The 21,497-nt window shown below is 40.5% G+C and overlaps 3 protein-coding genes across 4 annotated transcripts; 2 read left to right on the forward strand and 1 right to left on the reverse strand.

The window, feature by feature from the left end:
- The first annotated feature begins 774 nt into the window (after positions 1-774).
- On the forward strand, positions 775-4,995 carry LOC129176923 (gastrula zinc finger protein XlCGF7.1-like). Its single transcript, XM_054767449.1, has 2 exons — positions 775-1,209; positions 3,389-4,995. Exon 2 carries the CDS (start codon positions 3,439-3,441, stop codon positions 4,420-4,422), a length of 984 nt encoding a protein of 327 aa, XP_054623424.1. The 5' UTR covers positions 775-1,209; positions 3,389-3,438; the 3' UTR covers positions 4,423-4,995.
- A 1,819-nt stretch (positions 4,996-6,814) lies between these two features.
- Positions 6,815-13,361, forward strand: LOC129176625 (zinc finger protein 664-like). The gene is made up of 2 exons (XM_054766862.1): positions 6,815-7,106; positions 11,731-13,361. Exons 1-2 carry the CDS (start codon positions 6,911-6,913, stop codon positions 12,993-12,995), a joined length of 1,461 nt encoding a protein of 486 aa, XP_054622837.1. The 5' UTR covers positions 6,815-6,910; the 3' UTR covers positions 12,996-13,361.
- A 2,597-nt stretch (positions 13,362-15,958) lies between these two features.
- LOC129176834 (zinc finger protein OZF-like) lies at positions 15,959-21,180 on the reverse strand. Of its 2 annotated transcripts, XM_054767293.1 has the most exons (3): positions 19,579-19,620; positions 18,922-19,282; positions 15,959-17,541 (listed from the first exon to the last, which is right to left on the reverse strand). In XM_054767293.1, the coding sequence occupies exon 3, from the start codon at positions 17,489-17,491 to the stop codon at positions 16,259-16,261; it is 1,233 nt and encodes a 410-aa protein (XP_054623268.1). In that variant the 5' UTR covers positions 17,492-17,541; positions 18,922-19,282; positions 19,579-19,620; the 3' UTR covers positions 15,959-16,258. The 2 variants fall into 2 exon arrangements, with proteins under 2 accessions (XP_054623268.1, XP_054623259.1); XM_054767284.1 differs by having other exon boundaries at positions 18,922-21,180.
- Positions 21,181-21,497: the final 317 nt, after the last annotated feature.

Consider the following 21,497-nt stretch of genomic DNA (forward strand, 5'->3'; position numbering starts at 1 on the left):
CTTCGAGACGAACGAAAAATTGGCTGTGTGGCAGCCTGCAAACATTGTTTACATACGGAATTTAAAGTCTATCTTTGTCTAATTATTTTCCTACGGTAAACCATTTTTTTTTTTTTTATCTCAGGATAAGGTTAAGGCAGGAAGAAAGCAGAAATTTTGTCACATGTCTTCTACCTTTGCGTGAATCATGTGTGGTATCAGAATTAATGTAACTTGGTAGTTGTGGTAGCTTTTAAAAAAGCTGTTTTTTGGTACAAAAAGACATTAGATAAGTGGAAATACTCAAAGCCTACTGTAAAAAACTGCACAGAAATAATTTTATCATTGATTGCTAGGCTAGGCACCAAAAAAAGGCCTAGTTGTTACAGGAAGGTGTAACTAGAAAATTCTTGCAAAACCACCCATCAAAGTTCATACTTTAACTTTTGGTTACATTTCGAGAACTTTTCAAAGCAAAGCCGTTCAAGTAGTGGCACATATATCAGGTCAAAAAAAGGTGCCAAGTAAAAGTACTTACGAGTGGAAGGTTCTTGGGAAGTGCTTTTTAAGTTGTGTTTCCTCATCCTCGCTTCCTTCACTGGCACTCCTGATGTTTTTGATGATTTTTCACTAATTCTGCGTTGTATACCAGCACAATCACAAAGCTGTGGCGCGTAAGGTGGTCTCACCAAGATGGCGGCGATCGAAAAAATCTGGCTTCAAATTTTGGCGCGTGAAAACAATAGGTTGCTCGATCCAGTCTTTTTTTAGATCAGTGTTTGGAACTATATTCAGGGTAGCAATCGGAGAAAAACAAAATTAATAATTGAAGAATACATTTAATGAGGACGATAAAGCGATTAAGTGATAGCGAGAGCCAGTTTTACTAATGCCGGGATAAATTCGTCTCAGTACACTTAGCTTCTCAAGCTAGCTTTGCTTGCTAGCTGCTCACAAAGAGACCCGGAAGTTAGCAACCTTTGGCTCACAAGAGCTCAGGTGTGAGTGTAAAGTGTACTAAAGTGTTGCGATTGTGTGAAAATGTGTAAATTGCAGACGCCGAGAGCGTTGGCGAATCAGCGACTAACTGCGGCGGTGGAGGAAATATTTGTAGTGTAAGAAAGAACGAAAGCAGAGTACGAGGAGGAGCTTTCTCGAACAAAAGAGGAGAACGAGCGACAACGTCAACTACTGTTTTCAAGAAGCCTCAAGTTGTGTTACACAAAGAAGGTTAGTTTCATTCTTACTCTCACATGTTTGTAAGCTTTCTATATGTTCATTAACACTACTGTCAAGTTGACCTGTCTCAGGTTGTAAGTGTAGACTGTGTTTCGGTTGGCTCTGTCTTGTGACTCTTCAAACTAGACGATCGAGCTTTATTATTTATATTTATATTAGCCTTGCTCGTTGGGTATTTTTATTTATCAAGGAGTACAGACGTACATCTCGGTAGCAGTCAACGCTCAACTCCGGTCCGTCACTTCAAGACGTCCGTGTGAAACATAAACAACAATGACACTTGTAGTTGTTACATCCCTTTTCTTTTGAAGACAAAAATTGTAATTTTAAACAATAAAAGATTAATAATATAATTGAAAAGCAATTTCTTACTTTCCCCACTACTTTTTCTTCCCCAGTGACTTTTGAATATTATTCACTTACGGCAGGGGTAAAAAAACAAAAAACACAAAAAAAACCCCCATTAATATATCAACTTAACGCTTTGCTCTTTTTTTTAACCATTTTTGCTGTTTTTTTTGACATTTTGAAAATATTTCCGCTTTCTTCTGACATAATATCTGCATTTTTTTGTAATATTATGACTTGATTCTCATAATATTTTGACTTTATTTCCATAATATTACAACTTTTCTCCCAACCTACTTTTCCAAAAATGACTACTTTATTTTCTTTTGTTTGTTTCTCATAATACGTCTTTTTTCTTTAACATTTCAACTTTATGCTACTAAATTATGTTATTTTTCTTCATAATATAACAACAGTGTTCAGACTTTTTCTCGTTAGATTACGACTTTTTTCTTTTAATATTTCGACTTTATTCTTGTAAAATTACTGCTGATTTTTGATTTCAACTTTCTTTATAAATATGGTTTGTAATTTTTTTTTTGTAACATTATGACTTTATTCCCATAATACTTTTTGCTTTACTTCTGTAATATTAAAACTTTTTCTCCAACCTAATTTTCCAAAAATTACTTTATTAACTTTATTTTGTTTTGTTTGTTTCTCATAACATTACAACTTTTTTAAAGACATATTTTTCTTTAGTATTTGAACTCAAGGATGTGATTTGTCCTCATAATATTACAAGTTTAATCTTGGAAAATTTAGATTTTGTTTCTCTTTAGAATACGACTTTTTTTTCTCTTAGGATTTTGACTTTATTCCAGTAAATTACAGCTGTTTTTCCATTTTTGCTGGGATTTTTGTTAAAATTTTCCGACTGTTTCAATTTTCTTCTTGTAAATTGTAATTTTATAATCATGACTTTTGACTTTACTCCGATAATATTCTAACTGCTCCCCCAACCTAATTTTCCAAAAAATAAAACTTTATATTGTTTTGTTTGCTTCTCAAGCTGATATTTAAAAAATAACATATTTTGTCTTTAACATTTTAACTTTAAAGTAAAATCACATTATTTTCCCCCATAATATTATAGCGTTATTCATGTAAAATTAAGACTTTTTTTGTTGCATTACAACATATTTCTTTTAATATTTTGACTTTGGTCTTGTAAAATTACTATTGACATTTCCATTTTTGCTGCTGCTGTTTTTTTTTTTTTTTTAACTTTTCTGGATGTCTTGTCTGGCAAGTGGGCTTTTAACTTCCTGTTTACTCTGCTAGATTTGGTATCTGGGCGACAGCCAATTTCCCAGAAGTTTGAAGTTTGTGTCTTCCTTGTGTGGCTGTGCGAATGATCCTCATTCGTTCAGCCAAAATTGGCAAATAGTCCACCACGTTAGCCGCTTCAGTCTCCATGTACCGGTGCTGCTCCAAGTCCAGTTTTACTCCCATGACATCGTAGATTTGGCTCCTCCTTCGGGCTGCAGTACTTTACAACTGCAACTTGTGTTAATTTCATTTTCAGTCTTTTCAAGGCATTCTCCTCTACATCCATCCATAGATTCTTCTAATGTCTCAGTTGTCTGAAAGGTACTTGTAAAACCTCGACAGGTAATTTACCATCCCCCACCAATCTCTGTACTCCCTTCACGTCTGTGGGTGGTGGCATTTCTTTGATGGGGTAGAATTTAATAAGCTCTGCTTCTTCCTACTCCTTTTTGGCGAACTGTGAATATGTGATGGATTTCACTGTAACCTTGTGTGCATGTTTGAAAGAAAACTTTTCTTAAGCATGTCTTTGTCTTCTTGTGTCCTGCAGACGTCAGTGAAGAATATTTTACCCCTGAGCAGCAGGAGCGGAACTCCAGGATGGAACACATTAAAGAGGAAGAGGAGGGTCCACATCCCTCCAACATTAAAGAGGAAAATGAGGAGCCACAGCTCCCGCACATTAAAAAGGAAGAGGAGGATCACAGGATCAGTTGGGAGGGAGAGCATCTCGAAGGACTGGAGGAGTTCCCAGTGATTGGTGACCCTGTGAAGAGTGAAGATGATGAAGGTGAAAGTGAGGAGAAGAGAGAGGTGGAGCCTCCAAGCAGCAGCTCATCTCAACACATGACAACAGAAGCTGATGGAGACCACTGTGGAGGATCACAAGCAGAAAACCTCTTAGCTCCACTATCAGATAGTGACGACACAACGTCACACTCTCCTGACACTGATGATGAAGACTCTGAAGCTGATATGACATGTCACACTGACAACACACGCTTTAAATGCTCTCAATGTGACAAACATTTTTCTCAAAAGGGAAATCTGAAGAAACACCTGAGACACCACACTGGAGAGAAACCTTTCACCTGCTCAGTTTGTGGTAAAAGATTCTCAGACCAATCAAATTTAAAAGTACACAGTAGAAGTCATACTGGAGAGAAACCTTTTCCTTGCACTGTGTGTGGTGTAAGATTCTCTCACAAAAATAGTTTAAAAAGACATGCAATAAAAATACACACCGGAGAGAAACCTTTCCCTTGTGTAGTCTGTGGTAGACGATTCTCTCAAAAATGTGGTTTAAAAACACACACAAGAATACACGCTGGAGAGAAACGTTTTCCTTGCATGGTGTGTGGTAAAGGATTCAATTTTGCAGCTCATTTAAGTAGACACAAAATAATACACACTAGAGAGAAACCTTTTTCCTGCTCAGTTTGTGGGAAAGAGTTCAATCATCAAGGTCATTTAAAAAGACACACAAGAGCGCACGCTAGAGAGAAACCTTTCTCCTGCTCAGTTTGTGGTAAAAGTTTCTCTCAGAAGATGTCTTTGATAGGACACACGAGAACACACTCCTGAGGAAACAACCTTTCTTGTTGAATGTGTGGTCAGCGATTCACAAAGAGAACAAACTTGACTGAACACATCAGGATCCACCATGGGAAGAAAAAGGACGTGCCCGGCTGGATTTCAAAGTACACAATAAGGGAAGTGCGAATAAGCAAGACAGTATTGCGCTTTAAAAAACAAAAACTGTGCAAAAGGACTTCTAACGTTTGCTAACTGACATGATGATGAAATGTTTGCAAAGTTTTCTTTTCTTCTTTTAGACCTGAGAATTGTACATTTAATCATCAGTAGAAGAAATGCACACGAGGGTTCGATACCTGGCCAGGGTTGGGTCAGGAAGGGCATCCGGTGAAAAAACGAAGCCAAAACCCGTTCACGTGTTTGAGTTGCCGTGGCGATCCCTGACAGGGAGGAGCCAAAAGTGAGAAAAAACATGACGAAAATGAAAATGGAATGAAAGTAGTACCTGTGCTCATTTTGTGTGAAGCTTCTCTCGGGTGGGAAATTTGAGGGCATGCGCTGGAGAGAAACCATTTTCATGTTCAGTCTGCAGCTGTTTTGGTTCTCGCGCATATATCTTGTTGGTCCGATATTAGTCTGTATATGAAGTCTTCATAATAGTTATAATAATATTATCTTATATATAGACAATATATAGTTATGATAACATTTTAATCACATAACTTGTAATATTAAGTATTGTTAGAAGGGCTGTCAAATGATTACAAATTGTAATCAAATTAATCAATTTTCAAATTAATTAATCATGATTAATCACCAGTTGCAGCAATGTGTGCCCATTTTGACTGTATTTTTTTTTTACAAAAAATAAAGGAACAAACAGATAAATGACAGGACAGAATGAGTTCTATATTTGTATGCATTAACAGCTCCAAATGAACTGAAAATTTAACTCAAGCGAAAAGATACCACACGTGTCTGAAAATATATTTGCCTAACACTAGTCTCTTTAATAGTAGCACAACATTTGATACACACTTTAAGTGCGTTATTACAGCCTTGAAGAGTTGCGTTCAAAGTCACCAAGTAATTTAGGATGAATTCACATGTTTTGAGTGTAGATGTATTTTCTGGGATTTCCGAGCATACTTAAATGCATCAACTCGTACTTCTGCAGTCAGAGTTACGTTAGTGAGTGATACAAATATCCACTTATTGTTTTTCTTTGTCTTTCCGTTTATTTAAACCACACATAAATGCATCATGACGTTGTGATTTTCAGAGTGTCCGTGAATGCATCTCGCACTCATCTGTGACAATGAGGAAGTGTCGTTTCCGAGGAGGACTAGAGACGTGTTTGTGGGTTGGGTATACATATACAGTGATGGGGTTTCACTGCCGTTGATGTGTTCAGGTCACAGTAAAGTTATAAAAGAGCGGCAGACTCTGTGTGACTGTGTAGGCACACTAGACTATGCTTCCGTCTGCCGTCATAACAGAGGTGTGGCTTCGCATGCGTTAATTACGCTAAAAATTTTAACTGAATTAAATAAATAAATTAGTTACCGTTGTTAATGTGCTATTTTTGACAGCCCTTATTTATTATAAATGTATTTTTTTAAGCAGACTTGTCTTACGTGCATGCCTCACCACTAAACAACAAATCAAATCTATAATCAATCAGCTATAGTATGCAACGCAGTGCAACCTTGGTTAGCGTGTTTAGCGGTTACAGTCGAAAATTTACAATAAAATTTTGTTGGTTTGCTTGTATTTTCCGTTTAGAATGCCATACGGCATGCGTCTTGTGTTACTAATACACTGTGTGAGTCCAACTGTGTTCTTAATGTTTTTTTATGGCAAAAAATAACTCCCTGACTAAAATGAATCTAATACTCGATTCACTTTAGTGAGTGACTCATAAAAACTGGAGTCGGTAAAAGGAATTGAGTTTCACATCACTAGTATTGAGGACATTGGATCAGTGTTGCCAACTTGGTTGCCCCCCCGATGACATATTTTCTCAAAAATGACTAGCGACAAATCTAGAGACTTTTTCTGGCGTCACACCTGTCTATAGCGACCACTTTTGCTGTTTCCCTTCAGTGGCCACTATAGACAGGTTTGACTTAATTGATAAACCAGTTGCTATTACATATATTCATCCGAAGAGTGTACTACTCGCAAACCACACTGAGTCATGTTAATGTGAGCCGTAAACAAAAACAGCATAATCTGTCATTTGCTGTTCAGTTGTGCTAATTTTAAACAGCGGTTACATCATATGCAAATTAGACGATGGCGTCATCTAGCGACTTCTACGACAGCCAATAGCTGCCTTTGTTACTGAAAAGTTGGCAACAGTGCATTGGACACTGCTTAACAAGCATGGCGACAAAACCCGCGCGCGCAGCCGTACTACGGAAGTGAACATCTTTATATTTGGCGTCTTTGGTTCGCAGGCTAGCTTAGCTTGCTAACTGCTAACACAGAGGAGAAATCAAGTGTGAGCGTAAAGTACTGTGATTGTCTGAAAATGTGTAAAGTACAAACGCTGAGAGCGTTGGTGAATCGGCGGCTAACTGCGGCTGTTGAAGAAATATTTGTCGTGTTGGAAAGAACGATAGCAGAGTACGAAGAGGAACTTTCTCGAACAAAAGACGAGAACGAGCGACAACGTCAACTACTGGACGCTGTTTTCAAGATGCCTCAGGTTGTGTTGCACAGAGCAGGTTAGTTTTATTCTTACTCTCAAATGTTTATAAGCTTTCTATTTGTTCATTATTTCACATTTGTAGTTGCCTGGGCTCCGTGAGTTGAAAGATAATGAACACATCATTATACAAGTAATATCTCATTATATATTGTAGTGTCCACCAGGGGAGTTGCCACTACCAGTCATATATACACTTACTAGGTCATATATGGTAAGTGTTGCGCAGGACGGTGACGAAAGATAACTTTATAACAAAGGAAGCGGACAACGCCACCTTCCGGGTTTCACTCAAGGAAATGATTACATACTATGACCAAAGGACGCACGAGGTTCGTTGCACTAGTAAGGCAGAAGACGTGGATTCAAAACTGCTAAGTTAGTTTACCACTCTTGTTTTAAAAGCATTCAACGTTACCATGAAGGGATTTTAATATGTTTATCAAAATAAGTAAACAACTCAAATTCAAGCTCAAAATCAATACACCACAAAGCCACATCGAAAACAAAGAAGAGGAAAAACAAAAAGACAAGCATATAATTTACACACTAAATAAATTGCAAAGTAATATAACTATAACTAAGATAATAGTAATGGATATAGATAATCTGCGATTAACTGGCGACCAGTCAAGGGTGTACCCCGCCTCTCGACCAAAGTCACCTGAGATGTGCTCCAGCATACCTGTGACACTAGTGAGAATAAGCGGCATAGAAAATGAATGGATAGATATAGATAATAAATGACTAAATTAAAGTGGTCATGACACCCGAGAAGTTAGCAAATAACAAAATGAAAGTACTGTACTAGTAAGAGAGCTATTTTCTGACATTTCAGATGGTTCTTTGGTAATTGAAGACTTTCTTTGAAGTAGAAGAAAATGGAGTGTTTGAGGGAGCGTCTTCAGACCAAACAGGTTTGAGCCATGACTTGACGATCAACAGAGCAACATGGGCACAGATTCTGAACAATCTGAAGACCAGGCAACCGATAACGATGGTCAAAGTGATGCAAATGTGTCTACACCAGCGGCCAGTGGGGGACTGTCATCTTATATAACACACAAAAAGCCATAAATAACAAAAATAAACAGGAATGTTGTTTTACTGGCAGGGATATATGCAGACAACACCAGTGAGCAGTGATTGAGGAAAAACGATAACTGTTCAGCTTGTATGCTAGCATAGAAGTTTGACATGAAAATGCTTATTATTCTAAGATTGGTAGAATATATCTAGCACAAAAATGTGGACTTACTTATTGTCACCCTGGCACACTTCTCCACAGTCAAACGTCGTCTGGGTTTTGGACTTTCTGTATTGCCGTGTGCGTCGGTGCCCGTGTTTTCATTCGCACCCGGTCTGGGTCGAGAAAAGATGGTCGTCCTCCGCCAATAAACACTCCTTTCCTTTACTTGAGGAATAGCATCAAAATAACTGTCCTCGAAGTGTCCCGAGCAAAATACCCACAAATTTGACTGTGTCCATTTTGCTCGCGTTCATTGCATTTGCCAGGTTCATGTATATCGACGAATTGGGTCTTTTGGAAAGGAGAACAAGCTTGCTCCTTCTGCTCGAGTGTTTGAGCAAAAGCCTGCCACACAACACTCGGGCATAATATAAAAAAAATATGTATAACACCAAAGAACAAAAAGTGCGCCACCAATTGAAACATTGGCGGGGGCGTCCCAGGTTGCATTCTGCCTCCGACTCTGGAAGGAGACTGTTTTTAATAACCAAACTTTTACAACATTTGAGCATACATCTAACATAGGAAATATTCAAGATTCAAGATTCAAGAGAGTTTTATTGTCATGTGCATGGTAAAACAGCAGTAATACCATGCAATGAAAATCTTATTCTGTTCATTCTCCCAAGAAAAGAAAGAAAACACAAGAAAGAATAAGAACATAAGAAACATAAACACATAAACATATATACCAATAAATTAAGCAGCAACAAAAAGAAGAGACATTCATACAAATAAATAAGTAATAAATAAATAAAGTGCTATGAGTGTGTGTTGCGTGCGGCATGTGTGAGTGCTTCGTTGAGAAGCCTGATGGCCTGTGGGTAAAAGCTGTTTGCCAGCCTTGTGGTCCTGGACTTCAAACTCCTGTAGCGTCTGCCTGACGGTAGGAGTGTGAATAATGTGTTGTGGATGTGTGCTGTCCTTGATGAGGTTGTGTGTTCTGCGTAGGACTCTAGTTTTATAAATGTCTTGCAGTGAGGGGAGGGCTGCCCCAACAATGTTCTGTGAGGTCTTGATCACCCGCTGGAGTGCCTTCCTATCACGTGTTGTACAGTTACCGTACCAAACAGTGATGGAGGCTGTTAGGACACTTTCGATAGTGCATCTGTAGAAGCAACTCAGGATTGTGGTGGGCATGCCAAATTTCCTCAGTCTTCTCAGGAAGTACAGTCTCCTTTGGGACTTCTTCAGAATTTGTTGGGTGTTGTGAGACCAGGTGAGGTCCTCGCTGATGTGTGTGCCAAGGAACTTGAAGGTTTTCACCCTCTCCACCTCAGTCTCATCAATAATCAGGGGTCTATGCGGCTCCTTTTCCCTTGTTCTTGGGTCGATGATCATCTCTTTAGTCTTATCTGTATTGAGAAGGAGTTTGTTAGCACGACACCAAGCTATGAGGTCCGCCACCTCTCTTCTGTATGATGTTTCAACACCACCAGTGATCAGGCCGATGACTGTAGTGTCATCCGCAAATTTAATGATGCTGGTGTTGGACTCTGACTGACTGGGGTCTGCCTGTGAGAAAGTTAAACACCCAGTTACAGAGGGAGGGAGACAGGCCAAGTGTGAGGAGCTTATTTGTGAGTTTGTGGGGGCTGACTGTATTAAAAGCAGAGCTATAGTCTATGAATAGCATTCTGACGTATGTGTCCTGGCCCTGTAGGTGAGAAAGGGCTGTGTGGATGGCAGTGTTGACTGCATCATCCGTGGACCGGTTCTGGCGATATGCAAACTGTAGAGGGTCCACAGTTGCCGCCGGGATGCTCTTTTTGATGTGGGTCATGACTATTCTTTCAAAGCACTTCATAACAATAGGAGTGAGTGCTATAGGGCGATAGTCATTCAAGCAGGTCAGGTTGCTCTTCTTGGGTACGGGCACTATGGTGGTGGACTTAAAGCAGGAACAACGTGTGTTTTGGTGTCATGGGCACTTTAAACTAACCAAACCGACAGCACACACAGTCCTGAGATGGCAAAAAAGGCCAAACAATTTAAAAGAGCGAAGCCCAGCCAGCAAGATGAAGGTTAAAACTAGAGCTGCACGACATCATTTTTTTCAAACCGATACCGAAAACTTTCTACTTCACAAGACTGATAACTTTTAACTTGTAACTCACAACTGGACTATTGTAACAGCCAAGGACATTCAAACATTACGGTATATTCGTAATGTCCCTCCGTCCCCTAAAACCAATGCACTGACTCCCTGTCTAATACTGGAAAGGCCACAAATATAAGAAGGAATTGCGAACAACACTGCTTTCAGTCCTGGCAAGCAGGATTGCACAAGGTGACCAGAAAGGGGGCATACCTCCGCACTAACAAACAAGAGAGTTGGGGGAAATAACGCGGCCGCTAGGCAACACCATACCCAAGAGGCTGGATGACGATGTCCATCCTGCTACATAAGGAATATAGTACTATTAGCTTGCCTACTTACTGGTTGTGTTTTTAGCAGTGATAATGGAGACACAGGGTTTACAGGGTGTCTTTTAGTCCATGGCGTCCAAAGTGAAATGTGTCCATATGTCTACTCTTCTCCGTCTTCCAGGTGTATACATATTTCGGTGTGTAACGATGCATTCTGTCTTGTTTTCATGCTGGTAGTTGAAAACACAACTGCACTGCCTCACACAGACAGTAGTTCTGATTAGATCTCCTGTATAACTCAACCCCAGCCCCCTCTCCCCCCACATGCACATAAAATAGCTGCGATTGGATATATTCCTAACTAGTCCCTCCCAACTACTGTACAAGACCAAATGAGATAGCAATGGATTTTGTTTCTGCCAAAATGTTTGTCTCATTTTTGTTTGATGGGGAAAGTGTCGCTTCATTTGTCATAATTTTGTGTATTTGCTTGGATTGGTAATCGGCAGGGATAAGATATTGCTGTCGAATACTACGACATAAGTCATGTGTCGACACAATTTTACCTTCATTTTACTTACCTGTGGTGTTATTTATTTTTGTTGCCCATCGTGGGCGAGACTGTCATTCTGTTTGATGACTGTTCATTTGCAATGTGTTGTCTTCCTTTTTCCTGGTGCACGCTGAAGTGCTTGTGACCCTGCGGTTATGATGCCATCTACTGGACAGAGTTGCAAGGACAAGCAACTCTGTTAGAGCATTATAATGTGAATGTGAGCAGGAGCAGGAGAAGAGTTGGCTTTCCCAAAAAATACATACAGTCATGTAAAAGTATTAGGACAACCCATGAGATATTTTTTTTTTCCACGTGTGTCAGCTGGAGGTAACCTGACTGTTGAGTAGGACACCGTTGAGATCGTCAGAGACATTGTCAGAAGAACTGCTGGTGCAGGACGATGCCTCATGTGACTGGAGCAAATCTGGACTTTCCTTCAATATTTCTGTGTCTTCTTGTGTCCTGCAGATGTCGGCGAAGGACATCTTCCACCTGAGCAGCAGGAGTGGAACTCCAGAATGGAGCAGGAGAAGCTACATGACCCCCACATTAAAGAGGAACAGGGGGCTCATAGCAACAGTCAGGAGGGAGAGCATTTTGAAGGACTGGAGGAGTTCCCTGTGATTGGTGTGACTGTGAAGAGTGAAGATGATGAAGGTCAAAGTGAGGAAAAGAGAGAGGTGGAGCCTCCAAGCAGCAGCTCAACTCAACACATGACAACAGAAGCTGATGGAGACCACTGTGGAGGATCACAAGCACACAACCTCTTAGCTCCACTATCAGATAGTGACGACACAAGGTCACACTCTCCTGACACTGATGATGAAGACGCTGAAGCGGATATGACATGTCACACTGACAACACACGCTTTAAATGCTCTCAATGTGACAAAACATTGAAACACTACCGTAGTCTTAAAAGACACATGAATGTGCACACGGACAACCCACACTTTAAATGCCCTCAATGTGACAAAACATTTAAACACCAACGTAGTCTTAAAACACACATGAAAATACACACTGACATGTGCTGGAAATGCTCTGAATGTGACAAAGCTTTTGTTAGCAAGATAAATCTGAAAATACACATGAGACACCACACAGGTGAGAAACCTTTCGCCTGCTCAATTTGTGGTAAAAGATTCTCGACGTCGTCAAACTTGAAAGTACACACAAGCATACACACTGGAGAGAAACCTTTTCCTTGCCCGGAGTGTGGTAAACAATTCAAAGTAAAAGATGCTTTAAAGAGACATATAACAAGACATACTGGAGAGAAACCTTTTGCTTGCTCGGTGTGCAATAAACGATTCACAGAAAAAGGTGATTTAAATAGCCACTCGATAATACACACTGGAAAGAAACCTTTTTCCTGCTCAATCTGTGGTAAAGAATTTGTGAAGAAGTCACGTTTAAAAACACACACATTAATACACAGTGGTGAGAAACCTTTTCCTTGCGTGCTGTGTGGTAAAAGATTCTTTCAAAAATGTGACTTAGAAAGACACACAAGAGTACACACTGGAGAGAAGCCTTTTGAGAAGCCTTTTTCCTGTGCAGTTTGTGGTAAAGGTTTCTCTCAGAAGATAGGTTTGACAGTACACGCAAGAACACACACGTTGGATAATGTTTATCCTTGTTTAGTATGTGGTCAGCGATTCACAAATACTACAAACTTGATTGAACACGTAAGAATCCACGCTGGGGAGAAACTTGAAAACTTTATTTAAAGGACGCATCCAGCTGGATTTCAAAGAATACTAATGGAAGTTTGAATAAGCAAGACTGTATGACTTTTTAAAAAAACAGTGTAAAAGAAGCACTTCTAATGTTGCTAACTGACATTATTATTAAATGTTTGCATTATTTGCTGCATCTATCACATGTATGAACACACTTTTGTTCTTGTTGACTAGACCCTTAAAAAAAGGGGGGTTCTCATTGTTTCAATACCTGGCCAGGGTTGCGCAAAGAAAGACATAGAGGGGCTCAAACAGCCTAAAACACAACTAATGACGTCCATGGCTTCTCTAAGTGAAGGTCTGAATGTATTGTTGGTCCTTATGTGCCCTGTGATTCACTGTCTTTTGTCAATAAAGTCCTTATTTCTTTCACTTTGCTGTCTTTCTTTCTAACACTACAAATTATGTTGAGTGACTGTATTGAAGCCTGATGTTTTGTCGCTCTTGCTATCACAAAGCCTTAACGGTCGTGAAACAAAAACATTCTTATGGGATATGGTGTTCCCGTGCAACGCGATAGGTCAGTCGCGAAGTGACGTCACTGGGGGCGTTCCAAAGCACAAGCGCATACGGGCCGCCGCCTGAGGAAACATGTTCCGGTAGCCTTCGGAGAAAACACAATGGATAATTGTTCAAAATATTTACCGTGTACTGCGCAGAGATTAAATGACAGTGAGAGACTGTTTTATTCATGACAGAATAAACTCGTCTCGGTCAACTTTGAAGCCTGTCAGGCTAGCTTAGCTTGCTAGCTGCTAACAAAGAGACCCGGAAGTTATCAACACATCGCTAAGCAGATATCAAATGCGATAAGTAGCAATGTTACAAAATTTTGAAATTTGTATAAACAAGTCTGTGATTAAATCTGATATCGATTATATCTGATAAAGCATGACTAATTTGATGCCTTATTCACTTCTCTACCGCTAATATTAAGGAAGTTAGAGCAGATTTTATACCGGAAAATAGTGCCTTCGGTCCCCATTGGTTTAACATTGAGTCAAGACAAAAGCTGTAATCGACCCACGGACAACCGTACTACAAAATATACTGCTCAAAAAAATTAGAGGAACACTTTGAAAACACATCAGATCTAAACTGAGGGAAAAATGATCTTGAATATCTTTCCTGATAATAAGTGGGTGATGTATTAGTAACAAAATGATGCCACATAATTTGATAGAAATGAAAATGATCACCCTATAGAGGGGGGAAATCAAAGACACCCCAAAAATGAAAGTGAAAAAATGATGCAGCAGACTGGTCCATTTGGCTAAAATGTCATTGTAGCAACTCAAAATGATTCTCAGTAGTTTGTGTGGCCCCCACGTGCTTGTACGCATGCCTGACAACGTCGGGGCATGCTCCTAATGAGACTACGGATGGTGTCCTGGGGGATCTCCTCCCAGATCTGGACCATCATTTTGTTACTAATACATCATCTACTTATTATCAGGAAAGATATTCAAGATCATTTTCCCCCAGTTTAGATCTGATGTGTTTTCAAAGTGTTCCTTTAATTTTTTGAGCAGTGTACTTTACTACATGTCGCATTTGCATTGTGCTTAGTGTGGGGTGAAAACGAATACACAGCGTGTTGCTGCACTGCAGTGTGAGGCATATACATGAAAAATTTGACACTTGACTTCCTTCTCTGGACTTTTTGATGATCACAAACATGTAAATGGCTACTCTGCTGACTTTTAAAACAGATTTTCACAGCCTAAGTTATTATATATTTTGTAGTACGGTTGTCCGTGGGTCGATCAGAACTTTTGTTTTGACTCAATGTTAAAGCAATGGGGACAAAGGGCACTATTTTCCTGTATAAAATCTGCTTTAACTTCTTTAATATTTCGGGTAGAGAAGTGAATGAGGTATCAAATTAAGATTGAAGTCATGCTTTATCACAGACTTCATTTTAAACATTTCAAAATTTTGTAACATTGCTACTACTGACATACCATAGAAGAAAAAAAAACTGCATGCGCATAAGTCCATCATCTTCCGCTTTCTATGGCTCATCTGGATTTATGACGAAGTGGAATTAATGAAAGTCATTTTTGATGTTTGTTAGAAGGTCTGATATTTGCTGTATTGTGCGCTTGTGTTATCTGTGCAGAGATCATTGCTGACAGGAAATCACAAGAGGGTCCCAGGCTCTGCAGTCATGACACTCACAGTGGATTGTGCAAACAAAGACGGCAATAAGGATAACTGGGGGTGAAGAAGGAAGTATCTCACCGAGAGAGCTGGAAGACATCTACAAAAAGCTGTGGCTTTTAATGCTGGGGGTTGACTTTCTCTTCTTCTCGTCGGGAGCCTGCAGGAGGCCACTACAAAAGACATTTAGCCCAGAATTCTGTTGGTGATTCTATTCTGACATATTTACAGTACATTTTGTTAACCTTCTACTGGTGTGTCTTATTCCTTCTCATAAATGGAGATGAACAAACACGTAAGGGGAGGTGAAGTTTACTGAACAGAGTGGTCCTTGTGGCCTTTATTAGGTAGCAGAGAAGTTCATCTCCAACCCTTTTAAAATGTTCTTTCTGTAATATTATAACTTTTTCCCCCCAACCTAATTTTCCAAAAATTACAACTTAGTTTTGCTTTGTTTTTCTCATAATTTCTTTACTTTAAAAAAAAAATGTGTTTATATAACAACTTTTATTCGTGCAAAAATGCAACTATTTTTCTTGTGTTAATACAAATTTCTTCTCTTAATATTTTGACTGTATTACTGTGAAATTACAGCTGATTTTCCATTTTTACTGTTTTCCCCCCCAATTAGTTCAACTTTCTTCTTGTAAATTTTCTACTTGTAATTATGACTTTAATTTTGTAACATTATAACTTTTTTCACAACCTAATTTTCCCCAAAATCGTTTTGTTTCCCATTATATTAACTTGATCCTTTATATGCAGACAACACCGCAACACAGGAGATATTGAAGTGGAAGAGCGATTATCATGTTTTATGGTACAAGAGGGTCAAATATGTAATACTCTAGTCTACACGTGAGACATGAAACAAACATTTCATCATGTCAGTTAGTTACATTAGAAGTCCATCTTCTGCACAACTTTAGCTTCTTCGAAGAGTAATACTGTCTTGCGAAATTGTACTTCCCTTATTGTGTTCTTTGAAATCCAACTGAATGCGTCCTGTCAAAAAAAGTCAAGTGTTCCGCCATATTTGTCCTTTTGGTGTATTATCGCCGACCACACATTCAACAATAAGCCTTTTCTCAAGTGTGCGTTCTTGTGTGTCCTATCAAAGATATCTTCTTAGAGAAACCTTTAGCACAAACTGCGCAGGAAAAAGGTTTCTCTCCAGTGTGTATACGTGTGTGTTCTTTCACTTGTGACTGCCGAGAGAACCTTTTACCGCACACCGTGCAAGGAAAAGGTTTCTCTCCGGTGTGTATTCTTGTGTGTCTGTTTAAGTCATCTTTTTTATAGAAACTTTTACCACACATTGTGCAAGGAAAAAGTTTATCGCCACTGTGTAGTCTTGTGTGTGCTTTCAAATGTGATCGCTGAGAGAACCTTTTACCACACACCATGCAAGAAAAACGTTTCTCTCCGGTGTGTATTCTGGTGTGTTCTTTCAAATGTCCCCGCTGAGAGAATCTTGCGCCGCACACTGTGCAAGGAAAAGGTTTCTCCCCGGTGTGTGTTTTTGTGTGTTCTGTCAAAGATATCCTCCGAGGGAAACTTTTACCACACACTGCGCAAGAAAAAGGTTTATCGCCAGTGTGTCTTCTTGTGTGTGCTTTCAAAGATATCTTCCAAGGGAAACATTTACCACAAACTGCGCAGGAAAAAGGTTTCTCTCCAGTGTGTATTCTAGTGTGTTCTATCAAAGACATCTTCCGAGAGAAACTTTTACCACACACTGTGCAAGGAAAAGGTTTCTCTCCGGTGTGTATTCTTGTGTGTACTTTCAAAGATATGTTCCGAGAGAAATTTTTACCACACACTGTACAAGGAAAATGTTTCCCTCCAGTGTGACGTCTCATGTGTCTTTGCAGATTTCCCTTGCCGCCAAAGGTTTTGTCACATTGAGAGCATTTCCAGCAGGAGTTGTCAGTGTGAGATGTCATATCAGCTTCAGTGTCAGGAGAGTGTGACGTTGTGTCGTCACTATCTGATAGTGGAGCTAAGAGGTTGTGTGCTTGTGATCCTCCACAGTGGTCTCCATCAGCTTCTGTTGTCATGTGTTGAGTTGAGCTGCTGCTTGGAGGCTCCACCTCTCTCTTCTCCTCACTTTCACCTTCATCATCTTCACTCTTCACAGTGACACATATCACTGGGAACTCCTCCAGTCCTTCAAAATAGTCTCCCTCCTGACTGATGCTGTGATCCTCTTCTTCCTTTTTAATATGGGGGGGCTGTGGCTCCTCTTCTTCATCTTTAATGGGGAGGTACTGTGGATCCTCCTCTTTAATGTGGGGTGGCTGTGGCTCCTTCTGGTCCATACTGGAGCTCCACTCCTGCTGCTCAAGGGGAAGATGTTCTTCACTGACGTCTGCAGGACACAGGAAGACAAAGACATGCTTTAGAAAAGTCCAGCTTTGCTCTGTCACGCGAGGCATTGTCCTGCACCAGCATATGTTCTGACAATGTCTCTAAGGATGTCATCAGTGTCGCTCACAGCAGTCAGGGTCCCACCAGCTGACAAGTAGAGTTTTATAATATACAGACGTGGGGGAAAAAGCACCTCCTGCACACAAAAAGGTAATGTCAAAACATGCACCACTACTGTGCTGCTTTTGCTATTGTTTTCCTGATAAATACACATTAGATTTGGCGCTATCTGCTCACCCTTGCTCACATTCACATGATAAAGATATTTCTGAGTGGCTTGTCTTTACAATTCCAGCCAGTAGATGGCATTGTTACTCTGCAGAGTCCGAAGCACTTGAGCTTGCTGAAGGAAGGCGCTCTTCAATTTGCAAGCGATAGCCAACAACTAGCTTGACAACACAGTGCAAAAGGACACTCATCAAACACGGCAGTCTTACAACTCACAAAAAATAAACATCTAAAATTTAAATTAACACACATAAACATTAAACTAGCAATGTTATTTACAAAGACCTCACAAGGCATGCTGTACTCCAGCAGGAACTGGACGCACAATATAGTGATATATTAGATAGATATAATGTTTGAAATTATATTTGAAATTTAGTGCACACTTACAGGGAGCCCAGGAAACGACCTTAATGTTTTTTTAATTGCCCGTGCGTGTTATAAGGCGCACGCACGTCTACTGCGGCACAAACTGAAACGAACACCTACAAGTCAATAACTTTATAGATAAAGGAGGTTTTTAAAACATGAATGGCTGGCATGCCCAATTATGACAGACAATGACATCATCTAAGTTATCCTGGATATGAAGAAATCCTGCTTTGTAGTACAGGCCTATGTACAGCTTGATGTTCTGCTAGTGTGATTGATTAATATTGTATGAAAGAACCCAGAAGACTGGATCCTGTAGTGTATGTACCTATTTTTCCCTTTCGGAGTAATACTGGTTGTTCCTGAACCACCGTGTGTGCGTAGTGATACAAACTGCACTCTGTTCAAAATGGCCGCCGCCTTGCAGTAAACAAACTGAGTTGAGTCCGTCTGTTTTCCTTTTTTTTTTTTTTTTTTACAAGTTATTAAAGATACAAGTTCACAAAAACACATGTTTTTGAATATAAACACAACACAATTGAAAAATATCAATCTCGTCACGCGAGTGTCGATCGGACTCTGGAACCACCTCTTGATATCAATACGATGGATATGTGGAGTGCATAAAGAAAATGGACTTCGACGTAGAAATTCTTCCAATGTAGTGTTTAATGAACAAATAGAAAGCTTATAAACAAGTGAGAGTAAGAATGAAACTAACCTGCTCCGTGTAACCCGATTTGAGGCTTCTTGAAAACAGCGTCCAGTAGTTGACGTTGTCGCTCGTTCTCCCTCTTTTGTTCGAGAAAGTTCCTCCTCGCACTCTGCTATCACTCTTTCTCCCACTACAAATGTTTCTTCAACAACCGCTTAGTGATGTGTTGATAGATTCCGGGTCTCTTTGTTAGCAGCTAGCAAGCTAAGCTAGCTTGAGAAGCTTCGAAAGTATATCCTGATGTAGCCGAGCTGGGTGTGCGGCTGCACGTCCCAACTACACTGCGTTGGTTTCTGGTGCACCATGGAGGGACACAGAGTTGGCTTTGGAACAGGAGTTTATTCCTTTCAGTCCAAGTAGCGTCAAACTGCAGTGGTGGAATATATGGAAAGGACATGCGCATGAGCACCTCAACAACAGCCCTGTACAGGAATAAGGCACATTCAGCACAACGCATGATAGCACGCTCTCGCACACACCCAGCGTGGCTGCTAGCTAAATATTTAGCTTGCGCTCCCACAGTCAAAAACATCCCCAAAAGCCACACTACACGATATGTAATTAAGGAAATATAAATAATTAACGACATGGGTTGAATATGCATAACATAAAACAATATTTTAACCCGTGAAATGTTATTATAGAGTTTAGCTGCTCCCTCACCGAGGTAACGCTCAGCCAGCACATAAATGGACTAACGACGTGAGCAACAGCACATCCTGTGAATCTTCCAAATAAAAGCACAAACCATGGCAATAAAGGAACGACAAAAATAAAGTCACAAATGTTCAATTATAGCTTAAGAAGAAACCAAAACAAATCACAAGGTAGGGATTTGGGTGAAATTAACCCATAAACATAAACATTTCAGAGATGATAATAAATGTTATCATTGTCCCGCTGCAGAACCCAAGTTGGTATCAGCTTAAGGTAACAAACAGATGGCCGAACATTCTCCTTCGGTATTTTTTGATAGACAGCAGAATTCATACTTCCATTTATCACATCACGCCTTCCAGGTCCAGAAGCAGCAAAACAGCCCCAGACCATCACACTACCACCAGAACATTTTACTGCTGGTATGATGTTCTTTTCTGAAATGCGGCTTTACTTTTACGCCAGATGTACTGGGGCACACACCTTCCAAAAAGTTCAACTTCTGTCTCGTCAGACCAGAGTATCTTCCCAAAGGTCTTGGAGCTTATCAAGATGTTTTCTGGCAAAATTGAGACAAGCCTTAATGTTCTTTTTGTTCAGCAGTAGTTTTAGTTTTGGAAATCTGCCATGCAGGCCGTTTTTGCCCAGTGTCTTTCTTATGGTGGAGTCATGAACACTGACTTCAACTGAGGCAAGTGAGGCCTACAGTTCTTTGGATGTTGTGGGGTCTTTTGTGACCTTTCAGATGAGCCTTTGCTGAGTTCTTGGGGTCATTTTGGTTTGCCGGCGACTCCCGGGAAGGTTCAGCACTGTTCCATGTTTTCACCATTTGTGGGTAATGGTTGTTACTGTGGTTCGCTGGAGTCCCAAAGCTTTAAAAATGGCTTTCTAACCTTTCCCCTTGAACTCAGGTGTGAACAGGGGGGGCAATCACTTTCTCACACAGGGCCATGTAGGTTTGGATTTTTTTTCCCCCTTAAAAATAAAGTTTCATTTAAAAAACTGCATTTTGCGTTCAATTGTGTTGTCATTGACTAATATTTTACTTTATTTGATGATCTGAAACATTTAAGCCTGACAAACATGCAAAAGAAAATCAGAAATCAGGAAGGGGTCAAACACATTTTCACTCCACTCTATCTCTGCTTCGTCTTGTCTCTGGATTTTTTTCTCCTACCAGCAGCTTGTAATGCACAGATGTTGATTGAGGGGTTCATAGATTTACTTTTTTTTGTTGTTGTCCTGTCCAGCCATAAGGGCAGATAGTATTGTTGATCTAAATGCCCTTACATGCTCAACAGATTTGTTCTACCAGGGAAAAGTGTGAGATACGCTTCCCCTGTTACACAGAATTGATTTGACTTTGATGTTTTGTTGTTATGCAAATTTGGAGCAGCCAGACCAGAGCAGGAGGGTATAGAGAAGAAGAGAAAAGAAAACAGAGAGGGGAGTGTGGGATAGAGGGGGACAAAACAGAGAGACAAGGACAACAGAAACAAGCGGGGCAAGCAGGGCAACCCACCACACAGCACCAGCCGACACCCGTTGGGCAGCAAATCCCTGGAGAGGGAGTGCCGCGCCCCCAAGCCGCAGGGAGGCCGAACACCAGAACTGAGAAGGCGAGACCAGCAGCCGGACCCCACCCGCCCCAAAACCGACAGCGCACCACCCGCGCACCGGAGCACCACCTCCCGACAAGCCCGCAGACAGACCGGGGGGAGGCAAAGATGCAGACAGTGGCCCAGCAAAGCACAACGACCAGCGACGACAAACGCCCAAGCGCCCGACAGACCCGGCCCCAGGCCCACGGTCCTCACGAGCAGGACCAAGCCCCACCCCCCTAGACAGCCCGGCCCCCCAGCAGCCAACACAGCTGCATGCAGGCCACCAGAAGCACGGGCACCGCCCCCCGGAGACTGCCAAAT

The sequence above is a fragment of the Dunckerocampus dactyliophorus genome, chromosome 1, assembly GCF_027744805.1.
Source record: "Dunckerocampus dactyliophorus isolate RoL2022-P2 chromosome 1, RoL_Ddac_1.1, whole genome shotgun sequence".
Taxonomy (NCBI): domain Eukaryota; kingdom Metazoa; phylum Chordata; class Actinopteri; order Syngnathiformes; family Syngnathidae; genus Dunckerocampus; species Dunckerocampus dactyliophorus.

Coding starts and splice junctions, on each gene's coding strand:
- LOC129176923 (XM_054767449.1), top strand. CDS start 3,439: ATGGAACACATTAAAGAGGAAGAGGAGGGTCCACATCCCTCCAACATT.
- LOC129176625 (XM_054766862.1), top strand. CDS start 6,911: ATGTGTAAAGTACAAACGCTGAGAGCGTTGGTGAATCGGCGGCTAACT. Junction 7,107..11,730: donor GGTTGTGTTGCACAGAGCAG/GTTAGTTTTATT, acceptor TGTGTCCTGCAG/ATGTCGGCGAAGGACATCTT.
- LOC129176834 (XM_054767284.1), bottom strand. CDS start 17,491: ATGGACCAGAAGGAGCCACAGCCACCCCACATTAAAGAGGAGGATCCA.